The sequence below is a fragment of the Chiloscyllium punctatum genome, chromosome 40 (genome assembly GCF_047496795.1).
Source record: "Chiloscyllium punctatum isolate Juve2018m chromosome 40, sChiPun1.3, whole genome shotgun sequence".
NCBI classification, from domain to species: domain Eukaryota; kingdom Metazoa; phylum Chordata; class Chondrichthyes; order Orectolobiformes; family Hemiscylliidae; genus Chiloscyllium; species Chiloscyllium punctatum.
In genome coordinates this window covers 15951489-15976708 of record NC_092778.1, presented here as the reverse complement: position 1 = coordinate 15976708, position 25220 = coordinate 15951489, and the positions used below count along the sequence as shown (strand labels likewise).

At 40.0% G+C, this 25220-nt stretch overlaps 1 protein-coding gene across 1 annotated transcript in view; it reads right to left on the bottom strand.

Annotated features, from left to right (window-relative positions):
* The window catches only part of LOC140464383 (uncharacterized), a 486266-nt gene that overhangs the window by 363543 nt on the left and 97503 nt on the right, over positions 1–25220 (bottom strand). The window contains exons 39-48 of the mRNA XM_072559375.1: positions 23505–23704; positions 20072–20160; positions 19495–19628; positions 18439–18563; positions 16366–16531; positions 11402–11614; positions 6617–6787; positions 5942–6079; positions 3691–3740; positions 606–726 (exon numbers count right to left, since the gene is read on the bottom strand). Of these exons, the coding sequence (XP_072415476.1) occupies positions 606–726; positions 3691–3740; positions 5942–6079; positions 6617–6787; positions 11402–11614; positions 16366–16531; positions 18439–18563; positions 19495–19628; positions 20072–20160; positions 23505–23704 (1407 nt within the window). The remainder of the gene's footprint in view (positions 1–605; positions 727–3690; positions 3741–5941; positions 6080–6616; positions 6788–11401; positions 11615–16365; positions 16532–18438; positions 18564–19494; positions 19629–20071; positions 20161–23504; positions 23705–25220) is intronic.

The following is a 25220-nucleotide window of genomic DNA, read 5'->3' as shown; positions in this document are numbered from 1 at the left end:
AACAGACATTCCCAAGTACATTAGTATTTATTGTATGACCAGAAATGACTTCTAATACTGAATATGCCCATTAGTATTTTAATAGAAGTGACTACACCATCTGACATATTACTTGCAGTCAAAGTCTTAGCAACACTTGCAATCTCCATAGTATATTGGAGGGTTTGAGTGCAGAGGAAATGTTAAACACCCACTTTGTTCCAAAAAACTAATAGTAATAAGGGTCAATATCTGATTGTTAAGTATAAGAATTTGGCTGTATGGAATTTTCAGTACTGACCAGACTTAACAGGCTGAATATTGCTAACAATCACATGCTGCACACACCTCTGTGCTTTCACTAACCCCACCTTTCCAGTTTCCAGGAAAAAATAAGTATTTGCAAGAGAAGGTCATATGGCCCATCAGACCTGCCACTTCATTCAATATGAACATGAGTAATCATCTAATTTAATTCCAGTTGCCTATTCTATCCCCAGATCCATCAAACATACCATCTCATGCCCATGTGCAGATCTCACTTTATTTACTTTTACACTTAAATCAACTCAAAGTTAATGGTCAGTGAATAGGAATAGAATTGAGCTTTTTATGAATAACCTCACCTGACTTTCATCAAGCATAGCCCCTTTCCCCTTCATTGCTTGAACAAGCTGAAGGAAGTTTGTAAAATTCAGGTCTTTGACTGCCCCACAACTGAAGCCTTGCAGAACAGAAGGTGAAAATCTGAAACAGACAAAAACATTGTCAACCTATTTGAATATTTCATTTCCTTCAAACAAGAAACAGCTTGTTTTGTGTTTAGGACACCAGCACTCAAAGTTCGTAACTTAGGAATCTATTGTCACATTTACTGACTTTTTTTTATTTACTCAGGAGATGTGAGCTTTGCTGACTGAGCCGGCATTCACTGGCCATCCCTCGTTGCTCTTAAGAAGGTGGTGGTGAGCTGTCTTCTTGAACCACAGCAGTCCATCCGGTGTAACTAGCCCCAATAACGTTAGGGCTAGAGTGCCAGGAATTTAACCCAGTGACACTGACGGAATATTAACATATTCCCAAGTCCGGATACTGGGTGCTTTGGAGGGGAACTTGTAGATAGTGATATTCCCACTGCCCTTGTCCACCTCGATAGTATTGGACATGGGCATGGAAGGTGCTGTCTGAGAAACCTTGATAAATTTCTGCAGTGCATACTGTAGATGGCACACACTCCTGCCACTGTGCATTGCTGGTGGAACAAACAAATGTTTGGACTGGTGCTAATTAAGCGGCTGCTTTGGCCTTGATGGTGTCAAGCTTCACAACAATTGCTGAAGCTGCACCCATCCAGGTAAGTGAAGATTATTCCATCATACTGCTGACTTGTGCTTTGTGGATGGTGGTCAGGGATCAGCTGAGTTATTCACTGCAAGATTCCTAACATCTGACCTGCTCTTGTAGTCATTATATTTGTATGACTAGCCCAATCAATTTCTGTCATATGGTAACCACCCCCACCCCAAGGTGTTGATAGTGGATGATTCAGCAATGGTAACAGCATTGAAATGCCAAGGGGCCATTCTCTCTTTTTTGGAGGTGGTCATTGCTTGGCATTTGTGTGTTGCACAAGGCACTTGCCACTTGCCAGTTCAAGTCTGCATTTGGGGCACGCACAATTTCAGTGTTCTCACTTTCACATTTTATACATATTACATGCAATTACACAGACATACAACACAGAAACAGATTTTTATGGCCTAACTAATCAATGTTGATATTAATATGACACACAAGTCTCTTCCTATTCCATCTAACTTACTTCATCCTGGCAATCTACCCCTTCACCTAACACTACAGGCAATTTAGCATGGTTAGGTGAATTGACCATGCTAAATTGCCCGTAGTATTAGGTGAAGAGGTAAATGTAGGGGAATGGGTCCGGGTGGATTGTGCTTCGGCGGGTCGGTGTGGACTTGTTGGGCCGAAGGGCCTGTTCCCACACTGTCAGTAATCTAATCTAATCTAATCTCTCTCTCTATTCCATTTTCTTTCATAACTTCCTTTAGAGATATCTAAACCAGGGTTTCCCACATTCTGGGGTCACCAGCTAACTCTTTTGGGGGAGTTCAAGCTCTGAGGTAGCAATCTCTGAGCTAATGCTAACAGATGCACAACAACATTTTAAGAAAATGTTTAACATGACCCAACTGCCCAGTGGAAAAACCATGTGCATGAAGCATTCCTTGTTCCGCTGTGCTGAAAGGACTCTACCCCTACCCACTTGCTCCACTTTCTCAGTTCTGGGGTGTCAGCAAATTATGGGCAACAACAAGGGTCACAATCAAAAACAGCTTGTGAAATATTAACCTGGCTCAGCAGTAGCACTGCTGGGTAGTACTTCAACAGAATGGAGGATGGTGGGTCAGTGGTTAGCACTGCTGTCTCTTAGTGTCTGGGACCTGGGTTCAATTCCACCCTCGGGTGACTGCCTATGTGGAGTTTGCACATTCTCCCTGTGACAGCATGGGTTTCCTCCCACAATCCAAAGATGTGCATTTTGGGTGGATTGACAATGCTAAATTGCCCATTGTGTCCAGGGATGTGTAGACTAGGTGACTTAGCAATGGGAAATGTAGGGATAGGGTACTTAGATTAGATTACTTACAGTGTGGAAACATGCCCTTCGGCCCAACAAGTCCACACTGACCCGCCGAAGCCTAACCAGCCAGACACATTCCCCTACATTTACCCCTTCACCTAACACTACAGGCAATTTAACATGGCCAATTCACCTGACCTGCACATTTTTGGACTGTGGGAGGAAACCGGAGCACCCGGAGGAAACACTCAAAGACACGGGGGGAATGTGCAAACTCCACACAGTCGCCTGAGGCAGGAATTGAACCCGGGTCTCTGGCATTGTGAGGCAGCTGTGCTAACCACTGTGCCACCGTGCCGCCCACTGAGGTGTGTCTGGGTGGGATACTTATTGGAGGTCAGTGTGGACTTGTTGGGCCAAATGGCCTGCTTCCACACTGTAGGAATTCTATTTATTGCGACCATTTTCCCATCAAAAGTTCTAACTTCTAACAACTATGGATAAAGAAATTAGATTCATTATTAACTACATTGGTCTTAATGCCTTTAATTTTGCATTTTCCCAAAAATAGAAACATTCTTTCTGCATCTACCTGTCCAATCTCTTCAAAATGTAACAGTCCTCCATCAGGTCAACTCTACATCATTTCTCTATGCAAGACAAGCCCAACTATTTAATCATTTTCATAGTTTTAATCTCTTGGTTCTAATGCTCTTTTAATATCTTTTCTGTCCTTTTACTAATTCTTCTAAGTCTTCTTTTTTCAAAGGTGGGAGATCAGAACTGTCCACTACTCAAATGTGGCCTGACCTGAGTCCCAAAAATGTAACATAGACATCAATTGCAAGGAAAAGAGTTTAATTAATTTCTCCTCAAAACTGTAGTCTTAAATGCTGGTATCCCTGAGCTAACCTGTTCTATACCCTCACCATAACTTTGAAATCTTTCTTAAAGGTGCCCAAAACATTTGAACTGCAACATGACCAATAATTATGTAGATTTAGCATCAGCTCCTTTTTCCTATACTTTTTAGCTCCTATTTACATAAACTACGAAGCCATGATGTTTGACTGACATGCAATCTATTAACATGTGTAAATATTACTCACGTGTCATAATTGTTACTGCTTTTCACAACACTTTCAAAATACACGGCAGCCTGAGGGCAAAATCGTAGAAAACATTAAGCTGCTACTGATGAACTGCTTTAACACATTAGTACCTTTTGCACGCTGAATACTAAGACATCTTTGAGAGGCAATTTCACTTGAGGATTAATTCCATGTTTTGAACATATACATTCCATTCTGCCACACAGATGAAGCCTGCAATGTCAATATCACAACCAAAAGCACTGAAGCTCCTGAGGTCCCATGAGACTGGGGTGATAGAGACAGTGCAAAGGATTTCCTCAGAATTCTCCACCTGTTCACATAAGTGGAGGTAAATCCATGGGCAGTGCATTAAAGATTTTCCAATAAGTTATCTGCTGTGTCAGCCTGGATCTATGTCATCTCAGGCTAATATATTAGTGGATTAAGTTCTCACTCCAGTGACCTGGACACAATCTAAATAAACATAGCAGTAAAATGTTGACTAAGTGCTGCATTCTGTCCTGAGGGAGAGTTGTACTTTCTGAAGGATAGGTATGAAATTAAACCAAGGCTTTTTCTGTTCTCTAAGGTGGACGTAGAGGTTGCTACTATCTTGAAGAGGAGTGGATGGGTTTTCATGATGTCCTGGCTGGTATTCAGATCCCAGAATCAGAAAATCGACATTTTGGGCAAAAGCCCTTCATTAGGCTTTTGCCCGAAACATCGACTCTCCTGCTCCTCGGATGCTGCCTGACCTGCTTTGCTTTTCCAGCACCACACACTCGACTCTAATCTCCAGCATCTGCAGTCCTCACTTTCGCCTAGTATTCAGATCCCAGTTGGGCGGCACGGTGGCACAGTGGTTAGCACTGCTGCCTCACAGCGCCTGAGACCCGGGTTCAATTCCCGCCTCAGGCGACTGACTGTGTGGAGTTTGCACGTTCTCCCCGTGTCTGCGTGGGTTTCCTCCGGGTGCTCCGGTTTCCTCCAGGTGAATTGGCCATGCTAAATTGCCTGTAGTGTTAGGTAAGGGGTAGATGTAGATGTAGGGGTATGGGTGGGTTACGCTTCGGCGGGGCGGTGTGGACTTGTTGGGCCGAAGGGCCTGTTTCCACACTGTAAGTAATCTAATCTAATCTAATCAACTAATTACCTGGTCATTATCTGACTAATGTTTGTGGGATGTTGGTGTGTGCAGTTTGCTTATTGCATTTCCTACATTTTAAAAATGGCCACATGCTTCAAAAGTATTTAAGGAATAGTAAAGCATTATACAAATACATCGTTCTTCTATGTTGTGGTATTTATAGTCTTCCTTTCTAACTTTGGACACTCTAGCTCAGTCCTATCTGCATTGGCCGACTCTTTAAAAAAATTGTTTGTGGGATGTGAGTGTCCCTGGCAAGGCAGCATTTATTGCCAGTCCCTACTTGCCCTTGAGAAGATGGTTATGGTCTGCATCCTATAACCACTTCAGTTGTTGGAATGTGGTGACAGACAGTGCTGTCAGGTAGGGAGTGCTGGGACTTTGCCCCAACAACATTAAGGGGGACATAAAAAGAAATTGCTGGAAAAAAATCAGCGGGTCTGGAAGCATCTGTGGAGAAATCAGAGTTAACATTTCAGGTCACTTGACTCTTCCTCAGAACTAAGGAGGTATAGTTTCAAGCCTAGATGATGAGTGGCTTGGAAGGACACTTGCAAGTGGTGGTGTCCCTACGCAACTGCTGCATTTGTCCTTCTAGGCGACAAAGATCATAGGTCATATTTTTCCACAGTACACTCCATTTGCTAGACCTTTGCCAATATGAATCATCATTTTAGCTCAATTTAAAAGTAATTACGTATGTGTATTTCCCTTATGTACTGCTTTTTCTACTTTTAGTGTCCCTATGTCCCTTAAATGTAGAATTCAGCTCTAGTATTTTTACCCTGATTTTACGCATTAATATGGGATTGGTAACTCATTATCTGGTCTTCCTCGCTTTACTACCTCTTTGTGACTGTTCAGCAGGAATTAGAGTCATAGTGTCATTGAGTCCTACAGCACGGAGACAGGCCCTTTGGCCCAAACCAGTCCATGCCAAAGAAAATGTCTATCCACACTAATTCCATTTCCCTGCTCTTGGCCCATATCCTTCTCAACCTAAATTGGTAAATTATCTTTGAGGAATTGGCTGAATCTTTAAAACGGAACATACAATTATCAGTTCTTTTATTCTTCCAAATCAGCATCATTTCATACTCAAAGAAAATCATAATTTACCTGACTGGGAACCCACTGTTTGTCATTGACGTCACTAAGGCCTAAGTTTGAGTTTAGCAGCACAGGTGGGACCTCTTTGGCTAGAACAGATGGAATGGTCTTCACCGTTTGGACAGGGTCTTCTACATTCCGCAACACCTGAGTTAGAATGAAACAGAACAGAACTTAAATGCAAACACACCACATCTTGTGAGCGACATCTGGAGGTGAAAACATTCTTGACACAAGAGTATCAGCATTTGAAAAACGTATATTGCAGTAAGAAGAAAATTAAATTTTACAGTCCTTTCTGCTATCATGAATGCTTGTCAATGCAAATTGTATATAACACGGTTGATTAATAGGTGAACACTTTGTAAAACGTGAACTTTCACATACGTGTGTTGGCTATAACACGATTCCATCCCCAATGTTCAGTTGACTCGCATGCCTTGTTGTGAAGTACTTTTTGAGAAGTATTCCATAACTTTGTGTTAAGCTAAATACAACTTTTTTCTCAAAATTGAGTAATGTTTTGGTGCTCTGCCCCAACCATAATTTTTCTAGAAGCCCTGTTATTTTTATTGCACGAGTTTCTATAGTGCAAGGTCACACAAGAACACAACTATTGCATTATAGCAGAAAGGACTGCACATTGATTTTGATACATCTAATTATGCATTCCATGTCACTCACCTGCAGAACACATATGGTTTGTATCGGCTGTGGTGCTGCTCCAATATTCTCAACAAATGTTGGATTTGAGATTAAATTGATGAACAACCCAGGATTGATACTTTGGAACTCATCACTTGGAATACCAGCCACCAAGCTTCCTAGCTTTAGCAAACTCTCTTTGTCATTGACCTAGTTTTTGAAAATAAAACAAGGAAAACTCAGTTCAAAAGTACAGTGGACATTTTTCAACTTGTAATTCCAAACATTTTAAAAAGAGGGCTGATAAGAGCCAAAAATGACTATGGATGTAAATTAAGACACTGCCTAGAGACCGAGAACCATAGATTTTCACACAATGGATGTGACAGGAGATTCAAACGACAGATGTTTAAGTGAGGGCTGGGGAAAAGGGGAGTCAAATCAGACTGAACGATGATCTCTTTGGACTACAAATTCAAGGAAAGGCCAATGGACCCCTGCTCTACAGCAAGGCACCCACTGTGGATTATGTCCCACACTATATTTTTCCCATTGAAGAATACAAATGGACAAGCGTTAAAAAGCCAGTTTCAACTCTGCTGCAGTGTACATTAGCACACTGTAATTGACAGTTACAATTGAAGAACTATCCCCAAGTTAACCTTATGTTGCAGAACATTCACTAGCTCTGTTCTGCAAACCAGTTGCAAAGGAAACAGTCTTTCCCACGTTGAATGCTGGAATTCAATCACAGGTGAAAAGAATCAGAATTACAGAATCTCAACCAATCTGAAAAACCAAGTATCTTGAAATCAAGTGGTCAACTTTCCAACATCAATGCTACCAATAATCTCCACGGCAACAGTCACAACAGTCAACTATGTGCTCTTCGTAAACAAATCAAAGACTGATCAGCATTGTTTTTAAATAAACATTTTATCCTTTAGGATTGACTTGCGTGTGTGTTATTGAGTCCCTACAGTGTGGAAGCAGGCCATTCAGTCCATCAAGTCCACACAGACTCTCCAAAGAGCATCCCACCCAGACCCAATCACCTACCCTATCACCCTGTATTTCCCATGATTAATCCATCTAGACACTATGGGCAATTTACCCATCAAATCCACACTGAACCTCCGACAAGGATCCTACCCAGACCCACCTTATCCCTATAACTCTGCATTCCCCGTGGCTAACCCAGCCAGCCTGCACATCCCTAGACACTATGGGCAATTTAGCATGGTCGATCCACCTAGCCTGCAGATCTTCAGACTGTGGGAGAAAACTGGAGCATCCAGAGGAAACCTATGCAGACACTGCGAGACAGTCATCTGAGAGTAGAATCAAACTGGGGGTCCCTGCACTGAGCCACCATGCCGCCCTACTGTGTGTGTGTTTTGCTAGTATTTCTTGTGCATGCAGAAATTAATAAACTCACTCTTTTTGTAATTCAAGAAAGCCTGGTTAAATTGGCTCCTTTTCGAAAACATAAAGTCATTTTGTCTGGGAGGAAGGTATCCACAAGGGAAGGAATCCTTTCTAACGTTCATGCAGCCAATTGAGGGGGTGGGTGAATAAAGAACAATTACACTTAATTCGCCCTCAACAATTACTTTACCAGTTTGGGGTGTCCTGTCTGGAACCATAACAAATTGAGGAATCTCACCTGGTCTCTGGTCAGAACACTAAACATTAGAACAAGAAGGTATTTTGAACTTGAAAGACAATAAATAATTATAAGATCATCTGAATTGGTTATAAGAGTTTAAGTCTAAAATAACAAGTTGTTTTTACCTTCAACTGGTCGTCCTTATTTTAAATTAGATTCAGGACAGAAAGGTATGATTAGTCTCCAAGTCACATGCTATTTACACAAGTAACCATCAGAAGAAATGGGTTCTAAAGGGCTACTGCAAATACAGTGAAGGGCATTGCCACAAACAAAATAAGACAATGACTGATATTAAGGAAAGGAAATCCTGAGTCTCCAAATAGATGCACAAAACAGTGTCTAAGATTTCATCTCTTAATCAAAGCTGTTTTAAAGTAGTTTTGGAATTAGGAACATTGGATCAGGAGTAATCCATTCAGTCCCTCAAGCCTGGCCCATTGTGATCAGTGGCTGAACTCCAGAAACCTGCCTTCGGCCCATATCCTTTAATAAGTTTGTTTAACAAAAATGAATCTATCTCAGTTTTATAATTAATAACTGATCCTGCATCCACTATCACTTGTGCAAGAGAGTTCCTAACATCTGCCACCCATTGTATGTAGAAGTGCTTCCCAACATCTCTCCTGAACAGTCTGTTCCCCAATTCTCAGACCAAGCCCCTAGTTCTGGAATTGCTGTCCAAAGGAAATTGTTTTTTTTCCTTTATCGACCCTGTCATTTCCTGTCAATACCTTGAAGGATCCAATCTGGTCAATATCTAAATTCCAAAGAAAATCAGCCTAATTGGTAGAATTTTTGTTTTAACTCCTGAAGTTCAGGTAACATTCTTGTAAGACTACATTGTACGCTCTTCAAGGCCAAAATATCCTTCCTAAGGTGAGATGTCCCAAGTGTGATCTAACCAGGGTTTTGTACAACTACAGCATAACCTCTGTATCCTTATACTCCAGTCATCTAAATACAAAGACCAGCATTCCAATAGCTTTCTTAATTACTTTGTGTGTCTGCTTGTGATGTTATAAAGATCTACATACCTGAACCCCAAGTCTCTTTAGAAATCCACTGTATTTAAATGCATACCATCTAGAAAGTACTCTGATGCGTCCTTTTTTTTGGTCCAAAATGGACGACCTAACACTTGTACACATCGAACTCCATCTGTCATAATTGTACCCTTTCACTCAGTCTACCAATATCGCTTAGTAATTTTACACTATCATCGAGACTGTCTGTGATGTCACCTAATTTTGCGTCATCAAATTACAAATTAATCTGCAAATTGGATGCTTTTGCAAATGAGCAATAGCAATTGTGATGATGCTGCTTCTTTAACAAGGTTAGGTTGCCCTTGGTTTTTCTTCAGAGGTGTCGTAAAGGCACAGATTCCAAAAATGTCTGTGTTTATCTACTCGAAGAAGCTTTTAAGCTTTCAAACAAACATTTGTACAATGAAAGGAGAGTGGCCAGTTCTCCCAGCTCAGCTTTACTCTGATTTAGTTTTGTTTAGTTTTAGCAAGCAGTCAGGTTTTTGAGGCTGCTAGTTTAAGAAACAGCTCCATGAAAGAAGGTGTTCCACGCTGAATCTCTCCCTCTCCTGTCAGACCTTGTGTTGGATTTTACCTTTTTGCCAAGGGATGTTTATGGGAATTGCTGCAGGAATTTGAAACAGCTTCATTAAGTTGGGATAGTCTGTTGGGTTTTCAGATAGGTTAAGTTATTCTATATTCTGTTCTCTTCTGTTTGTGTTTCATTCGGTAATCTTGCAAATAAATTCTGCTTTGTTTAAAACTAACTGGTTGGACCAACTGCGTCACTCCTGGGTTAATCATGTTACACCTGCTTAAAACAACCAGCAATGCTAGGGTCTGGGCTACTTTCTTGAAATGTTTTGAGGGAGTCTGGCCTGGTCCATAACACTATTTAGAATATTGTCCCTTATATCCCTTTAAACATTAGACATCTATACGAGGTAGGTACATGTAACAATGAACCAGTCTGGTTACAGAATGAGAATATACTCCAAGTTTCTGCAAACATCACACTATGTGTTATCGCAGTTCCTTGCTGTATGATTACCAATGCTCATGATTCGAGTATTACTTTTCCTGAGAGTTTGTTGCATGTCATTAGTCTGTGGTGAGAAAAATAATGTGTCAAATTTCACACAAGGCTTGTTAGTTTCAAAGGTAAAAACAATGACTGCAGATGCTGAAAACCAAATACTGGATTAGTGGTGCTGGAAGAGCACAGCAGTTCAGGCAGCATCCAACGAGCAGCGAAATCGCTGCTCGTTGGATGCTGCCTGAACTGCTGTGCTCTTCCAGCACCGCTAATCCATTAGTTGTTAGTTTCAAACATGTGTCTTCTAATAATCCATTCCAATTCAGTCATAAAGTAATTAATACTGTCATTGGAATAAAGCACATGCTTTCTGTTTTAAATTTTCGTGGGATAGAGCAAGCACTCAGTCAAGCAATAGCAAAACAATTGTATCATGCAAGATTTACACCAACATATTGCAACTGCATTCCCAGATCTGCAGATACGCCTCAAAGTTATGTGCCATCTTTTAGAAGAGGTGATACTTGACTCATTTCCAATACAAGCCTTGCTGTATGTCACATTGGAGAGGTTCTCACCAGAGGTTTGTTTCGACAAAGGATTTTACACAAACTATTTATTCCCACTGAGACCACCCGAAAGTTTCAAACTCACAGAATGTGCATCAGCAATCTGTTCATTTCCATGCAGTTATATAGAAAAGGTCTTCCTTATAGAGAATTATGTGGTTGTATTATAAATACAATCTCTTTCTATTAATAGCCCCTGCTCTCCTTCCAAATACAGACAACCTGAATTCTTGATGGTAGTGTAAAATGAGTAACTTTCAACCATTCTTAAAAATCCTATCCAGTGAAGGGTCCTTTCCAGTGAAGTCATTCAAAAGGAAAATCAGGCAAGGTGGCAGAGCCAAAGTCATAATTTTTATGCCATCATTCAAATTTAAAATTACCCCAAGGAGTTATAGCAAAGCAACACGAAATGGATAGCATAATTATATCAGACTCATTATTAGACAACTGGTCATTTTCATTCATTATTCAGCTCATTATCCAAGCAATATGTTCTCTTCTGTTATTTTCAACCATTACCTGGAAGCCATTTTTAAGTAACTTGGTTATAATTGCTTTAGCTTGGCCCAGATTCCATCCCTTGACTTGACCCAAGTTTGGCAGAGCTTCCTGTAGAATGTTCGCATCAATACCTCTAATCTGGGACAGTGACAGCCCGACAGCTGTTTGTCCCAAACTATTCAGAATGCTGAGTGAGAAGTTGTCGAACTTGCTGACCAAGAAGATTGCGAGCTGAAAGAAAGGATGGCATTAAGACATGAAGTCTTGCAAGGCAAATTCTGTGAATGGGCTAGCCATATTTATTTCACACTAGTCAACCTTCCATGACATTGGTCCTAATAAATCGGAGCGTATATTATTTTATAAGGACATAAAAATATTGCAAATGTGAAAGATAATATGTCTATGTATAACTTTAAGGCTAGTTTTATTTTCTAGGAACTCACGACTTGAAAGGGTAGGGGAGACAAGCACTCAGTTCATTTAAAAGATATACACTTCAAATGCCATAATCTGCAGGGCTACGGACCAAATGCTGAAAAGTGGGATTAGACTGGGTGATTTGACTTTCCCCAGCACAGACACAATGGGCCAAGAGAACTCTAACTGGACTGTTACATTCTATGCATCTGTTCCAAAATTGTTCAACATTAATTACAGCTCAAGTTACAGGTAGAACTTCTGCACTTGGTGGGTACAATTATAAAATTTATTTTACATCTGAATGGGTACAGGAATAGGAAGGGTTTTGAAGAATATTTACCAAATACTGGCAAATAGGATTAGATTAATTTAGGGTATCTGGTCGGCCTGGATGGTATTTTACCGAAAAGACTGAATGGTCAAGAAACTTGAATTAAGTAACTGTAAATTAAGAGAAATATAGAGGTGGGTCAGTGCATGTAATTAGACTGTGATGGAGAATGATGCAAATGGTGTGGGCATTGGATGTGATTATTAAAGGAAGTGTGTCTTCTTGCCTTACATTCAGTGTGGACTGCTGCTAGTCAAGATACATAACAGCTTGTCTCTTTAATGAAGAATGATCCTATGGTTATTTGTGGATGATGGCTGATTACCTAACCAAATTAAGAGGAGTAGGTTTCAGTCTTAGAGAGTTGTTGAAACTCCCAAGAAGCAACAATTGGTCACCACTATAACAGGAACTGAAGTGGGCAACACCAAATCATCCACTGAATACAATCAAATTGAAGATCGAGCAGAGAGTAAAATGTTTTGCCCATTTTTATATTAGGCATTCTGCAACAATGTCACAGACTAATTTCACTTCTGCAATATCCAATATCGCTTTACAAAGTGACACATGCAATTTTTAGATTAGATTAGATTAGATTACTTACAGTGTGGAAACAGGCCCTTCGGCCCAACAAGTCCACACCGCCCCGCCGAAGCGTAACCCACCCATACCCCTACGTCTACATTTACCCCTTACCTAACACTATGGGCAATTTAGCATGGCCAATTCACCTGGCCTGCACATCTTTGGACTGTGGGAGGAAACCGGAGCACCCGGAGGAAACCCACGCAGACACGGGGAGAACGTGCAAACTCCACACAGTCCTGAGGCGGGAATTGAACCCGGGTCTCAGGCGCTGTGAGGCAGCAGTGCTAACCACTGTGCCACCGTGCCGCCCACTAATCTTTATCAAACAATTGAATGCTGAGTACTATTACGTGATACATAATATGGAGGCCTGGGATTGAGGATGATTTAGTGGTTTGGATTCGACGTTGGCTAGCTGAAAGAAGACAGACGTTGGTAGTTTATGGAAAATGTTCATCCTGGAGTTCAGTTACTAGTGGTATATCGCAAGGATCTGTTTTGGGGCCACTGCTGTTTGTCATTTTTATAAATGACTTAGATGACGGTGTAGAAGGATGGGTTAGTAAATTTGTGGATGACACTAAGGTCGGTGGAGTTGTGGATAGTGCTGAAGGATGTTGCAGATTACGAAGGGGCATAGATAAGCTGCAGAGCTGGGCTGAGAGGTGGCAAATGGAGTTTAATGCAGAAAAGTGTGAGGTGATTCACTTTGGAAGGAGCAACAGAAATAGAGTACTGGGCTAATGGTAAGAATCTTGGCAGTGTCGATAAGCAGAGAGATCTCGGTGTCCCTGAAAGTTGCCACTCAGGTTGATAGGGTTGTTAAGAAGGCATATGGTGTGTTAGCTTTTATTGGTAGAGTAACTGAGTTTTGGAGCTGTGAGCTCATGCTGCAGCTGTACAAAATTCTGATGCGGCCACACTTGGAGTATTGTGCGCAGGTCTGGTCACTGCATTATAGGAAGGATGTGGAAGCTTTGGAAAGGGTGCAGAGGACATTTACTAGGATGTTGCCTGGTATGGAGGGAAGGTCTTACGAGGAAAGGCTGAGGGACTTGAGGCTGTTTTTGTTCAAGTGAAGAAGGTTGAGATGTGACTTAATTGAGACATATAAGATAATGAGAGGGTTAGATAGGGTGGACAGGGAGAGTCATTTTTTCCTCGGATGGTGATGGCCAGCATGAGGGGACATAGTTTTAAATTGAGAGGTGATAGATATAGGACAGATGTCAGAGGTAGTTCCTTTATTCAGAGAGTAGTAGGGGTGTGGAACACCCTGCCTGCAACAGTAGTAGACTCACCAACTTTAAGGGCATTTAAATAGTCATTGGATAAACATATGAATGAAAATGTATTAGTGTCGATTAGATAGGCTTCAGATTGCTTCCACAGGTCGACACAACATCGAGGGCCGAAGGGCCTGTACTGCGCTATAATGTTCTATGACCTATAAGAGGCAAATTATTTACACAAAGAGTGGTTCGCGTTGTAATGAACTTCCTGAGGAAGTGATGGATGCAGCCACAATTACAATGTTTAAAAGACATTTGGATAGCTAAATAAATAGGAAAGATTTGGAGGGATATAGGCCAGGAACAGGAAAGTGGGACTAGTTTAGTTTGGGATTATATTCGGCATGGACTGATTGAACCAAAGTGTCTGGTTACATGCTATATGACATCATAACTCTATGACTTTATGAGATTCCTTTCAGATGTCTGTATGAATTCATCTGTCAATTCTCTGAAAATAGGCCTATTCTCCCCACTCTCCATAGAGAGTGCTTAAGGGCTCCACTTGTATTAGTTAACGGATAAAAATTAGATGTGCTTTCTTTAAGGCAAGGTATCAGCATCTTGTAAAAGAAGCTGAATTTTCTATGACCCTTCTCTGGCTGTGTCTCTCAGTAATCAGGGTTTCTGGTAAATTGGAAAAATGTCAAGAGAACTCTTGGTCAAAAACTCTGAATATATGATTAGCCAGAGAGTGGTGAATCTCTGGAATTCGTTGCCACAGAAAGGCTGCAGAGGCCAGGTCATTAAACATATTTAAGACTGAGATAGATAAGTTCTTGAGTATCAAGGGGATCAAGGATTACAGGGAGAAAGTGGGAGAATGGGGGTGGGAAACGTATCAACCGTGATTGAATGGCTGAGCAGGTTTGATGGGCTGAATGGCCTAATTTCTGCGCAAACGTCTTATGGTCTTATGATCATATCAGTTATTTCCAAGGACTGAGATTTGTATCAATGATCTAATGGATGGCCAGTTGACCTGGTTAATGGATTAGTAGCACTTGCGGCACTCTTATATATCAGTGCAGACAATCCTTTGAAAAAAGTTCCAGGAATGTGATATTGAAAATCTGGAGGCTGGTTAAGAATACCACATAGTCAGTTTATTCATAGACATCCCAAGTTAAATATTGCGACAAAGTTGACCACAACAGCTTTGAAAATGTTGTCTTGGCACCTGAAAGGATGACAGCTCAAACAGCCTTGAATAAACTCAGAACACAAGACAGTTGGTCTCAAGAATTAGGAGTACAACATCAAAACTTATGACCGTCACAAATTTTGGGACGTGGTGAGGGAGAACTGTTACAAAATACAGGAAGTCATGTATAAACTCGCTGAGAGAAAATGAACTTTGATATAAGCTTGAGGTGGTACATGTAGTTTTTTAGCAACAGAATAAAGAGGCCAGATAGTTGGTGGAAAACAGTCTAAGTGAAGCAGAGGACAAACAGAGGAGTGATTTTGACTCCCAAATCACAAAAGGTAGCAATGTAGGTTCATAAGGCCATTGAAACGTACACTCACAGCTGTGGATATCTTTCTTTAAAAGCAATAAAACTGAAAAGCAGAGTTTTGCTAAACATGCATTATTAGACTGTATTGCACACAGTTCTGATCTCTGTGTTATATTGAAAGAAAAGAAGCAATGAAGAAAATTTCTAAAATGCAAAACTGATTTATCAGCATGATGCCGGAACTGAAAGGTTATGCCTATCAGCAAATAATGAACAGATTGGGGTTCCTCTTCCAGAAAGGAGGAGGTTGAGAAGTGACCTGTTTTGGCTTCTTCGTAATTATGCAAGGGCTTGATCAGGTATAGAGAAAATGCCATAATAATGATGGAGTGAAGCTTTCAGGGAAGGCCAGAAACATGGACCGTAACTACAAAACAGTCACAAATAATTTCAAAAGGGGACTCATGAGAAACTTCTTTACCTAAAATGGCTGTAAAGCTGGTGCTGCAAACACTTAAATGTGGTTCTATGACGATATCATGTGGTCATCCTAAATCTTGGGAGTGGCTATGAATGACTGAGTATGCAATGTAATTATTTAATAGAAACTACCTCAGTCTGTACTACATTACTGAAGTCACATGTTAATAACATTTAAAATGCTAAATACATTTAAAATAAAGGTTACAAAAAATAACCAAAGGAAAGCTAAAATACTATAATGACAGCATAAAACAAGATTTCAGAGCAGATCTGCTTCAAGCTTAAAAATGGATTTCCAGTTTCCAAATGAAGGTCCTTAACCACAGACTATCTTCTATTTTAATATAATACAGGCAGACTCATTCAAATTAATTTTTGCAAAAACTTTTTTTTCTAATTTACCTTTCGTTCTTCATCGCTCAGAAAAGATCCATCCCCAGTTTTGTTGAATGGAGAAGTGAGTCTACAGACATCATTGACCTTGCGAATTATAGCCAGAATTTGCTGCTCATTCAAGGACTTAAGTGCATCAGTACCAAGAATAAAGCAAACAAGAGAGTCTGGCAAACTGCAAAAGAGATCCATTATAGGTTAGGTTAATTTGTCTTCAAGAACGCTGGTGCACTACATTCCTGACAGAGATATAAAAGACTTGCAGTAAATTTAATCAAGTTTTCAGAAGTCAAAGTGTATTGTCTTAAAAGCTGACTTTAGATAGTTCACATCATTTTCTAAGATGAATCTCTCTGATCTCTACCAATCAAATTCTAGAATAGGTGATTAAGTCAATTTTCACATTATACAAGGTAAAGTTTAGGCACAGATTCCATAGTCCTACCAGACGTTAGAGCTGCTCTCTTACTTGAGTAAGATGACTAATGCTGTCTTATTTGGAGGGTTATCACGCTTCAGAAAAAGGATAAGGTTGAGAAGGTGGGACCTCCAAGGTAAGCTCAGCCAGCATGGGAATTGAATCCATTCTGTTGGCATCATTCTATATTACAGTTGCCATCCAGGCAACTGAGCTAACTAACCCTCACATCTGGCTGGCCGGCTAGTTAACAACACAGTGACAGCAACAGTACAGGTTCAATTCCTGCACCACCTGAGGTTACTGTGAAGGCCCTTTCTTCTCAACCTTGTCTGAGGTGTGGTGACTTTCAGATTAACCAACTCTCTCTCTCTCTCTGGAAACAGCAGCCCTATGGTCCTCTGGTATTATGGCAACTTTACCTGTTACATTCTACAATGTCACCTATGAGTATTTACTATAACCTTGGAGGCAGGCAATGAAATATTCCTGTGAAATGGTGTTACCTGACTCTGAAGGTTAATATTAGTGATAGGATAGTTGAATATAAAAGAAGTTTAAGACACTTTATAGTGCAAGGAATATAATTTGATGGACTATCCTCCAACTCAACCTCGGTCACTCTCTCGTACACATGCACGGTCTCTCACACGCGCATGCGCGCACCCCCTCTCACGGGTATATACCCAGTCACACTCATGCACATGGTTTTTCAAGCAGGCTAACACACACACACACACACACACACACACACACACACACACGTCTATGGGGTGAATTTGCATTTGCAGATACATTCTATTTTCTTCAAAAAACACACAATCTGTAGGCAGTCAGTCAATGAGACATTTTATAGATTACTACTTTAGAAATAAAACCAGTCTGACTCAAGGTTGGGCCACAGATAGACTCTAACTTTACACCTTTAATGTACTGTCTGAGCTGAGATGTCACCTTTTTATTATATACTGATATAACCTTAAGTTATCTCAGGCAGCGACACAAAAGACATTCTGGGATTTACATATTAATCAATTGAAACCTGCATCTAAGTGATTAATGACTTAATAGCCATCTAGGTTTGTCTAATACATCATATCAGTTTTATGACACTTTCTCTCTTCAGAGGGTCAGTGTGGATTTATTGGGCTGAAGGGCCTGTTTCCACACTGTAGGGAATCTAAGAGGCCATTCAACCCATTATGCACATATCAGTACTTCGAAAAAGTTATTCAGTTAGTCCTGTACCCTCATTCCTCCCCTGAGTCTTGCAATATTTAACTTTATATGCATGTATCCCATTCTATTTTGAAGATTAGCATGGAATCTGCCTCCACTAACACTTCAGATTGTAACAACTTACTTAAATTTAAACAAAAATCTGCTTCAAGCTTTGACATTCATCAATATTCTGTGTCTTACATTTACAGATCTTCCTGCCAATGAAAATTTTTCATCTATCAAAGTTGTTCATAATTTAGAACACCCCTATTAAATCTTATCCTGAACCATCTGAGCTGTAAGGAGAAAACTCCCAGATTATCTAGTCTCATTGCATTCTATTTCAATAAACCTCCACTGCACCTTGTCTGAGTTGGCTTTACATCACAGTGTTTTCAAAACATCACTTTATTTTTACTCTGGAAAGTTAAAGCTCAACATACCTTGTAGCATTAACAAGTGAGTTGTTTTTCAACAGCAAGTCAATAAAGAATTTTGTGATTTCAGTAGATAACATCAGTTTCCTAAAAAGCGCCTGGTTTTCAGGGTTTGCCACGAACTCTTGAAGCTGCAGAGTTTAAAATAAATGACTTATCAAATAATGCACTATTTACATTCCTTACTGAAATTGATGCTTCAATATTCACTGCACAACAAAATGTTTTGCAGTAGCACTGAACAGAAACCAAGGGTTCAACTTATGTGGAGTTGGGGAAATGCAGAAGAACTGTAAAAATGGCAAAATGGGAGCCAGATCCAAAGGTCACACTCTCATTCTGGTACGCATCATTTCCAAGGCAAGGGAAAAGGGGGCAGCATGTGAAGAATACGCTGAAAAATGTCAACACCATTACAGCCAGTCACATTTCTAATGGCTGCATCTCCGAATAAAGGGGTTTTTAAGACTGAAAACTGAACCCGACAAAGAAATTTTGATTACTGGTTGGATACATATTATCCAAAACATAGAATCCCTTCAGTGTGGCAGCAGGCCATTTGGCCCATCGGGAGAGAGCTGAGAAACATGAAGAGAAAGATTAGAGGATTTTGTAAATGGCAGATCTCTTTACAGATGATAACAAAAATAACAATACCGCCCCCCCACCCTGGAAATTCGACTGAAGCAAATAGCTTGGTCTGCACTGAATTAGAACAGGGCTATCAAAGCACAATACCCAAATTATTTTCTTGGTGGCGATCTCTTGATTACCAAGTTCTGGGTTTGGGGCCACCTTTCAGTGATACCTAGACCTGTTTGTAAAAGTTCTTGATTTGACCTAATACATGTTGGTAAATTTTCATGATTAATGACTTAAAAATGCATTTGTATGATTGTATGATTTAAGCACTGGGGTACGAATACTAAACTAGCTAATGGTCTCAACAGCAGGCTGGTCACACATTGGCATCTTGTTGCAACTGAGCTCTGACAGCAAATCAATTTTTCCAAGAGTCAGTCACATCCTGTGTTTATATTAATAAGCAAATAAAACACTTACCTGTGTCTCATCATCAAAGAAAGACCGCAGATCTGTCAGCGATATTTCATTCATAAATAGTCCCAGGTAGTCGACAAACCAAGCAGTGGAGTTCAGAACTGGGTCACTTGCGTTGTAGCATTTGGGTTTGGGTTCTGCAATGTAAATATTGTTCAAATAAATACAATGCTTTGGATCCATTTTTAGAAAATAAAATAGCATTAACTTAATGCAGTTATGTCACAAAGTTTAAAATACACTTCACGTTTTTCATTTTTGTGTCAAGTCAGCTTCTCATCTTCCCGTTGCCTTCAAATTGGCTGCCCTCACAGCACCAGGGACCCAGGTTCAGTTACAGCCTCAGACAACTGTCTGTGTGTAGTTTGCACATTCTCCCTGTGACTGTGGGGATTTCCTCTGGTTTCCTCCCACTGTCCAGTGACGTGCAGGTTAAGTGCATTAGCCATGGGTGATATAGGGTAGGGGGAGTTCGTTTTAGTGCAAACATTTTCTATACAGGTCACAAAGCAATTCGAAGATTATGGTACTTTTATTACATAAATAAAATGCTTTTAAAATGATAAAATACTTTCATTACCTTGTTGTAAATAAATTTTGATCCCATTGTAGATTTCTCTCTGTTTACTGGAAGTTATGTTACTGTAGAGGGTGTTCAATGTTCTCACACTAAATGTAAAATTTAAGAATATGTTAACATTTAATCTTCTCTTCAGGTATTATTGCAAGTCTTTTTTTTAAAAGACATTGAACAAAATAAATGATTGTAATTTGCTTTTCTCTTTCATCATGTTACACAATGTGGAACCCTACATTCCCCCAAACTTACACTTCCATATTTTATACATTATTTATAAATACATTAGATATATAAGTGTGAAAAGCATAATGATAGACAGAAGATGCATCCCAGACTTTAAAACTTACTGTGCACCATACCCCAATTCCAGGCTTTCTTGGAATTTCAGAACACTTGGCACTATATCAGAGCTACAGATTTATAAAATTTGACATCAAACCTACCAACAACTCTGGATGGGGTACTAATGTGTTTTCATTATTTAGATAAGGAGCTGGATTGAACAAGAAAAACAATTTCAGCTCCATTTGTCCAATCTGTAAGTCTATTTTTTACTCTGCAACCAACATAATCCAAGACTCTTCCCATCCCTGGTGCGGCACAGTGGCTCACACTGCTGCCTCACAGTGTCAGAGACCTGGGTTCGATTCCCACTTTGGGCAACTGTCTGTGTGGAGTTTGCACGTTCTCTCCGTGTCTGCGTGAGTTTCTTTCGGGTGCTCCAGTTTCCTCCCACAATCCAAAGATGTGCAGGTCAGGTGAATTGGCCATACTAAATTGCCTATAGTGTTAGGTGCATCAGTCAGGGGTAAATACAAGGTAGGGGAATGGGTCTGGGTGGGTTACTCTTCGGAGGGTTGTGGTGGACTTATCGAGCTGAAGGGCCTATTTCCATACTGTAGGGAATCTAACCTAATCCAAGTCATATTCACTTCCATCCTCTTCTGTTGGGCAAAGGATATAAAGATTAGTACTGTATATACATACGAATAGATTCAAGAACAGCTGTTACTAGGCTTCTGAATGGATGTCTCAAATGTTATATTTAATGTTGATCAGGTCGGTAAAAACAATGACTGCAGATGCTAGAAACCAGATTCTGGATTAGAGTGGTGCTGGAAAAGTACAGCAGTTCAGGCAGTATCCGAGGAGCAGGAAAATCGACATTTCGGGCAAAAGCCTTCATCAGGAAAGAGGGCTTTTGACCAAAACGTCGATTTCCCTGCTCCTCGGATAGTGCCTGAACTGCTGTGCTTTTCCAGCACCACTCTAATCCAGTATTTAATGTTGATCGCATTGTCTGTGCACCTTCTCTGTAGCCATAACATTGTATTCCTCACTCTGTTCTATTACCCTAATACACTTTGTATGGTATGAACTGCCTGCACTGCAAATAAAATAAAACATTTTACTGTATCTAGGTGCATGTGACAATAATAAGTCAAATCAAATTAAATTAGAAGTCTTTTCGAAATATCTTACAGTTCAATTTAAAAACAAAACAAATCTCTTCTAGCATTTCCCCACAACTTTACTTTTCTTTCTCTACAAATACAAACAAAAGTAAGCTTCGACCTACTTTCCACTCCTCTGCTGAGTCTGACAGTGAAGACATTAGGAAATTTCATGATATTAAATCATGTCACATTGATATTTATGATCCCATTTTCTTTTTCTGGTGCTTACTTTGTTATAAGTGCAAGCCAAGAGTCTAAGTGGGTTGCACGCTCTGAGGCAACAAAGATCACTTTTGGAGCTCTCTGACTAAGTCACCACAGCTGTACAGCTGTGCTCCAACTCAAACAGTTCTCACTGAGGGATCACAACAATTTGCAGGCCTCAAAATGGGGGTCACAGTGGGTAGAAAGTTTAGGAGGCATTGCTTTGGTGCCATTTCCAAAAATACCTCAATGTCACATCTACCTTGCTTGGAGATTCTGTAGTGGGAATGATTTGAAAATCAAAGTGACAGGAATTAAGTTTTTTCTGCACTTTTCACTTCTTTCTTCCTATGACTTTGGTGATCGGTTTTCTGATGGAAATTCTCTAACATAATTATTTTTAAGAGAACAAAACACATAGCCAAAGGATAACAAGCTGGTCAAGATATACAGGAATGGGTGCTCTTTTGCACACTGAGTATGGTAGCATAGTGATATGTTACTCATTTAATAAACAAGGGCTCTGAACGAATAATCCTAACCATAATCCTCTTTCTTCTTCCATTAATATCTTTGGACTAAAATACAATGCCTTGCTTTAGCAGAATATTAGTTCCTGTGAGAGCTGAACAATAAGGGTTTAAAGATGTATATTAAACAATCTGGAGTTCCAGTTTTATCATTCAAGAGTTACAGCTGAAAAAGAGAAACTCCAAGGACTTTTAGAAATAAGGTTGCTGATTGTAGTGGACTAAAAGGGTATTAGTGCATTAGCATCCCACACTGCAACTGGGGAAATGGTTTAAGATTTGTTTCAGTCATTTGGGCTGAAAATGTGTTGCTGGAAAAGCGCAGCAGGTCAGGCAGCATCCAAGGAGCAGGAGAATCGATGTTTTGGGCATGAGCCCTTCTTCCTGCTATGCTTTTCCAGCAACATTTTCAACTCTGATCTCCAGCATCTGCAGTCCTCACTTTCTCCTTCAGTCATCTGGATCCTTAGAGCTTGGGAAGGGAGGTGAGATCTAGGAGTCCCAGAAGCTGAGTGTTGTTTTCTTAAAGAAAACACTTTGTGACCTAGGTAGAGCAGGATGTTCCTTAAGGAAGAATTTGGCCTCCTTCTATAAATCACACCATTTGCCTCACTCTCTCTGACTCACCCACCAAATCTGTCATCTGCAATCATGGACAACAGCCTATTCCCCAAACTGCAGCCTACTGTCCTTTGGATTTCCTAGAACTATTCTACACAACTTTCTGCTTGTTTATCTGTCCAGCAGCCGACCAGACAGGCAGCTGGCTAGCTAAGAGAGAAAGAATGGAAGGAAACAAGTCAAGTGTGTTTCTGCTGTTAAATTCAGCAAAACATTCCCATTTTTGGAGTTTGAGTTTCCTCCATTGTTTTCAACTCCCTGCACATAATAAATAAAAGGAAGACTTTTGTTTTCAGATGAGGGTTATATGAATTTTCCTCAATCAACAATTCACATAATTGGGGATGTATTACTCTTATGTATATAGCAAGTGGAAACAAATAAATTCCAACTTGAACTAGATACTGTCAATGATAAATGTGATGTAGATGCTGCAGTTCCCAGATACACCTGAAGCAGAAACTGATTATAGTCCAGCGTTGCCTACTTGGAACTGAGATGAGTTATACATAAACATTCAACAGGAAGTATTGAGATTGATGCAATATCCAAACTAGTACTGAGCAAGAATCCGGCAAGGAATGTTTCTATATAATTAGAAATTAATGTGGGTGTATTTACATTTTCCTGTAAGGAAAGCACGGAATTTTCAGGGTAATGTTGGAAGCCAAGAGATCAGTTGTGATAAAAAGCAGATAGGGTTGCAGTCTGACATTAAGCCATTCATCCACATCTGTGCCATTGTTTTCAGACAATGCTGTCACAAAGCGGTACCAGAAAACCTCCAGGAGTGCAACTCGATTATCATCTGTCAGACGATTCTGCAAAAGAAAGAGACATTGTTTCGCTTCAAAAAATGAAACACTCTGCTTGCTGTATACAGCTTACTTTATTTCAAAGTGCAACACTTCTACAAGAAAAAGCATGTGATAACGATTACACTTCAAATTCCAAATAAGATTCAGTGGACCGCATGAAAAATTCAGATTTTCAGTTTATTGTATGAAAATCAAATGCAAGCAGGTTGTTTGCATAGTGTGAAAGGAAGCACTTTCAAATATGCGTAATTTGTCAAAAACCAGTTCAACCAGATTCTATTCCATCGCAAGGCTAGTGTTACTTTCTCATTATCTGCAACAATATAAAATTTTCAGCATGAATTACGACTTAGTTTTGGATTTAATGCACTGTGGAATATGAACGATGCACCTTCTCTCATTTGCTGCAGCAACCCATGGTTTTGCCTTTGTTATAGAGCTGTAGCGATATACAGCACAAAAACAGATCATTTGGTCCAACTTGTTCATGCCAACCTGTTATCCAAATTTAATAGTCCCATTTGTCAGCATTTGGCTCATATCCCTCTAAACCGTTCCAATTCATTTACCCATTCTGATGTCTTTTAAATGTCATCATTGTATCAGTCTCCACCATTTCCTCTGGTAGCTCATTTCTTACACACACCACCCTCTGTGTGAAAAAATTTGTTCCTTAGGTCCCTTCTAAATCTTTCCCCTCTCACCTTAAATCTACACCTTCCAATTTTAGACTCCCTTACCCTTGGCTATTCACCCTATCCATGCCCTTTCATGATTTTATAAACCTCTATAAGGTCACCCCTCAGTTCTTCACCCTTCCTGTCTTTGTAATCTTGAGACTTTATCTTTGTGCTAAAAGTGCAATCTAATTGTTGCAGTTATATTCTCCATCTTACCAGTGCTGTTACTATCTTAGAGTGTCAGTTTAACAGGCAGCTGGTACCCTGCAGAATGTCATGTAAATGGAAAGTAGGTTAGAGCAGAGAAGGTGAAGGTGAGATTTATTCAAGGGGTTCAAATAACTGATTTTAATAGAATAGGTATAGAGAATCAGTTTCCACTGATAGGAGAGAGTAACCAGAGGACAAATTTAAGATAATTATCAAAACACAATTATTTTTACATGAATTGTGGTCTGGATTAAACTATGTGAAAGGGTGCTGATGCAGGAACATAGGAACAAGCCATTCAGCCCATCAATTCCACTAGTCAATATAATCATGGCTGACCAATTGCTTCAATGCCTTCTGTTCATCCCATACCTATAACTCTGCACACCACAGGTATTGAGAAATCTATCAACTCTATCTTAAATACACTCAAAGCAGATTCAACAGTTCCTTTCAAAGTAAGATTATAGATGCAAATGGAAAAGAGAAACCTGGATGACTGTGAGGAAAGAGTGCAGGTATGGGATTAAATTGACACTGCTTTCAAAAACTAGAGGGATATTGGACCAAATTATCTCCTTCTGTGTTACATGATTTTATAAAGGAAGCAACTTGCATTTAAATAGCTC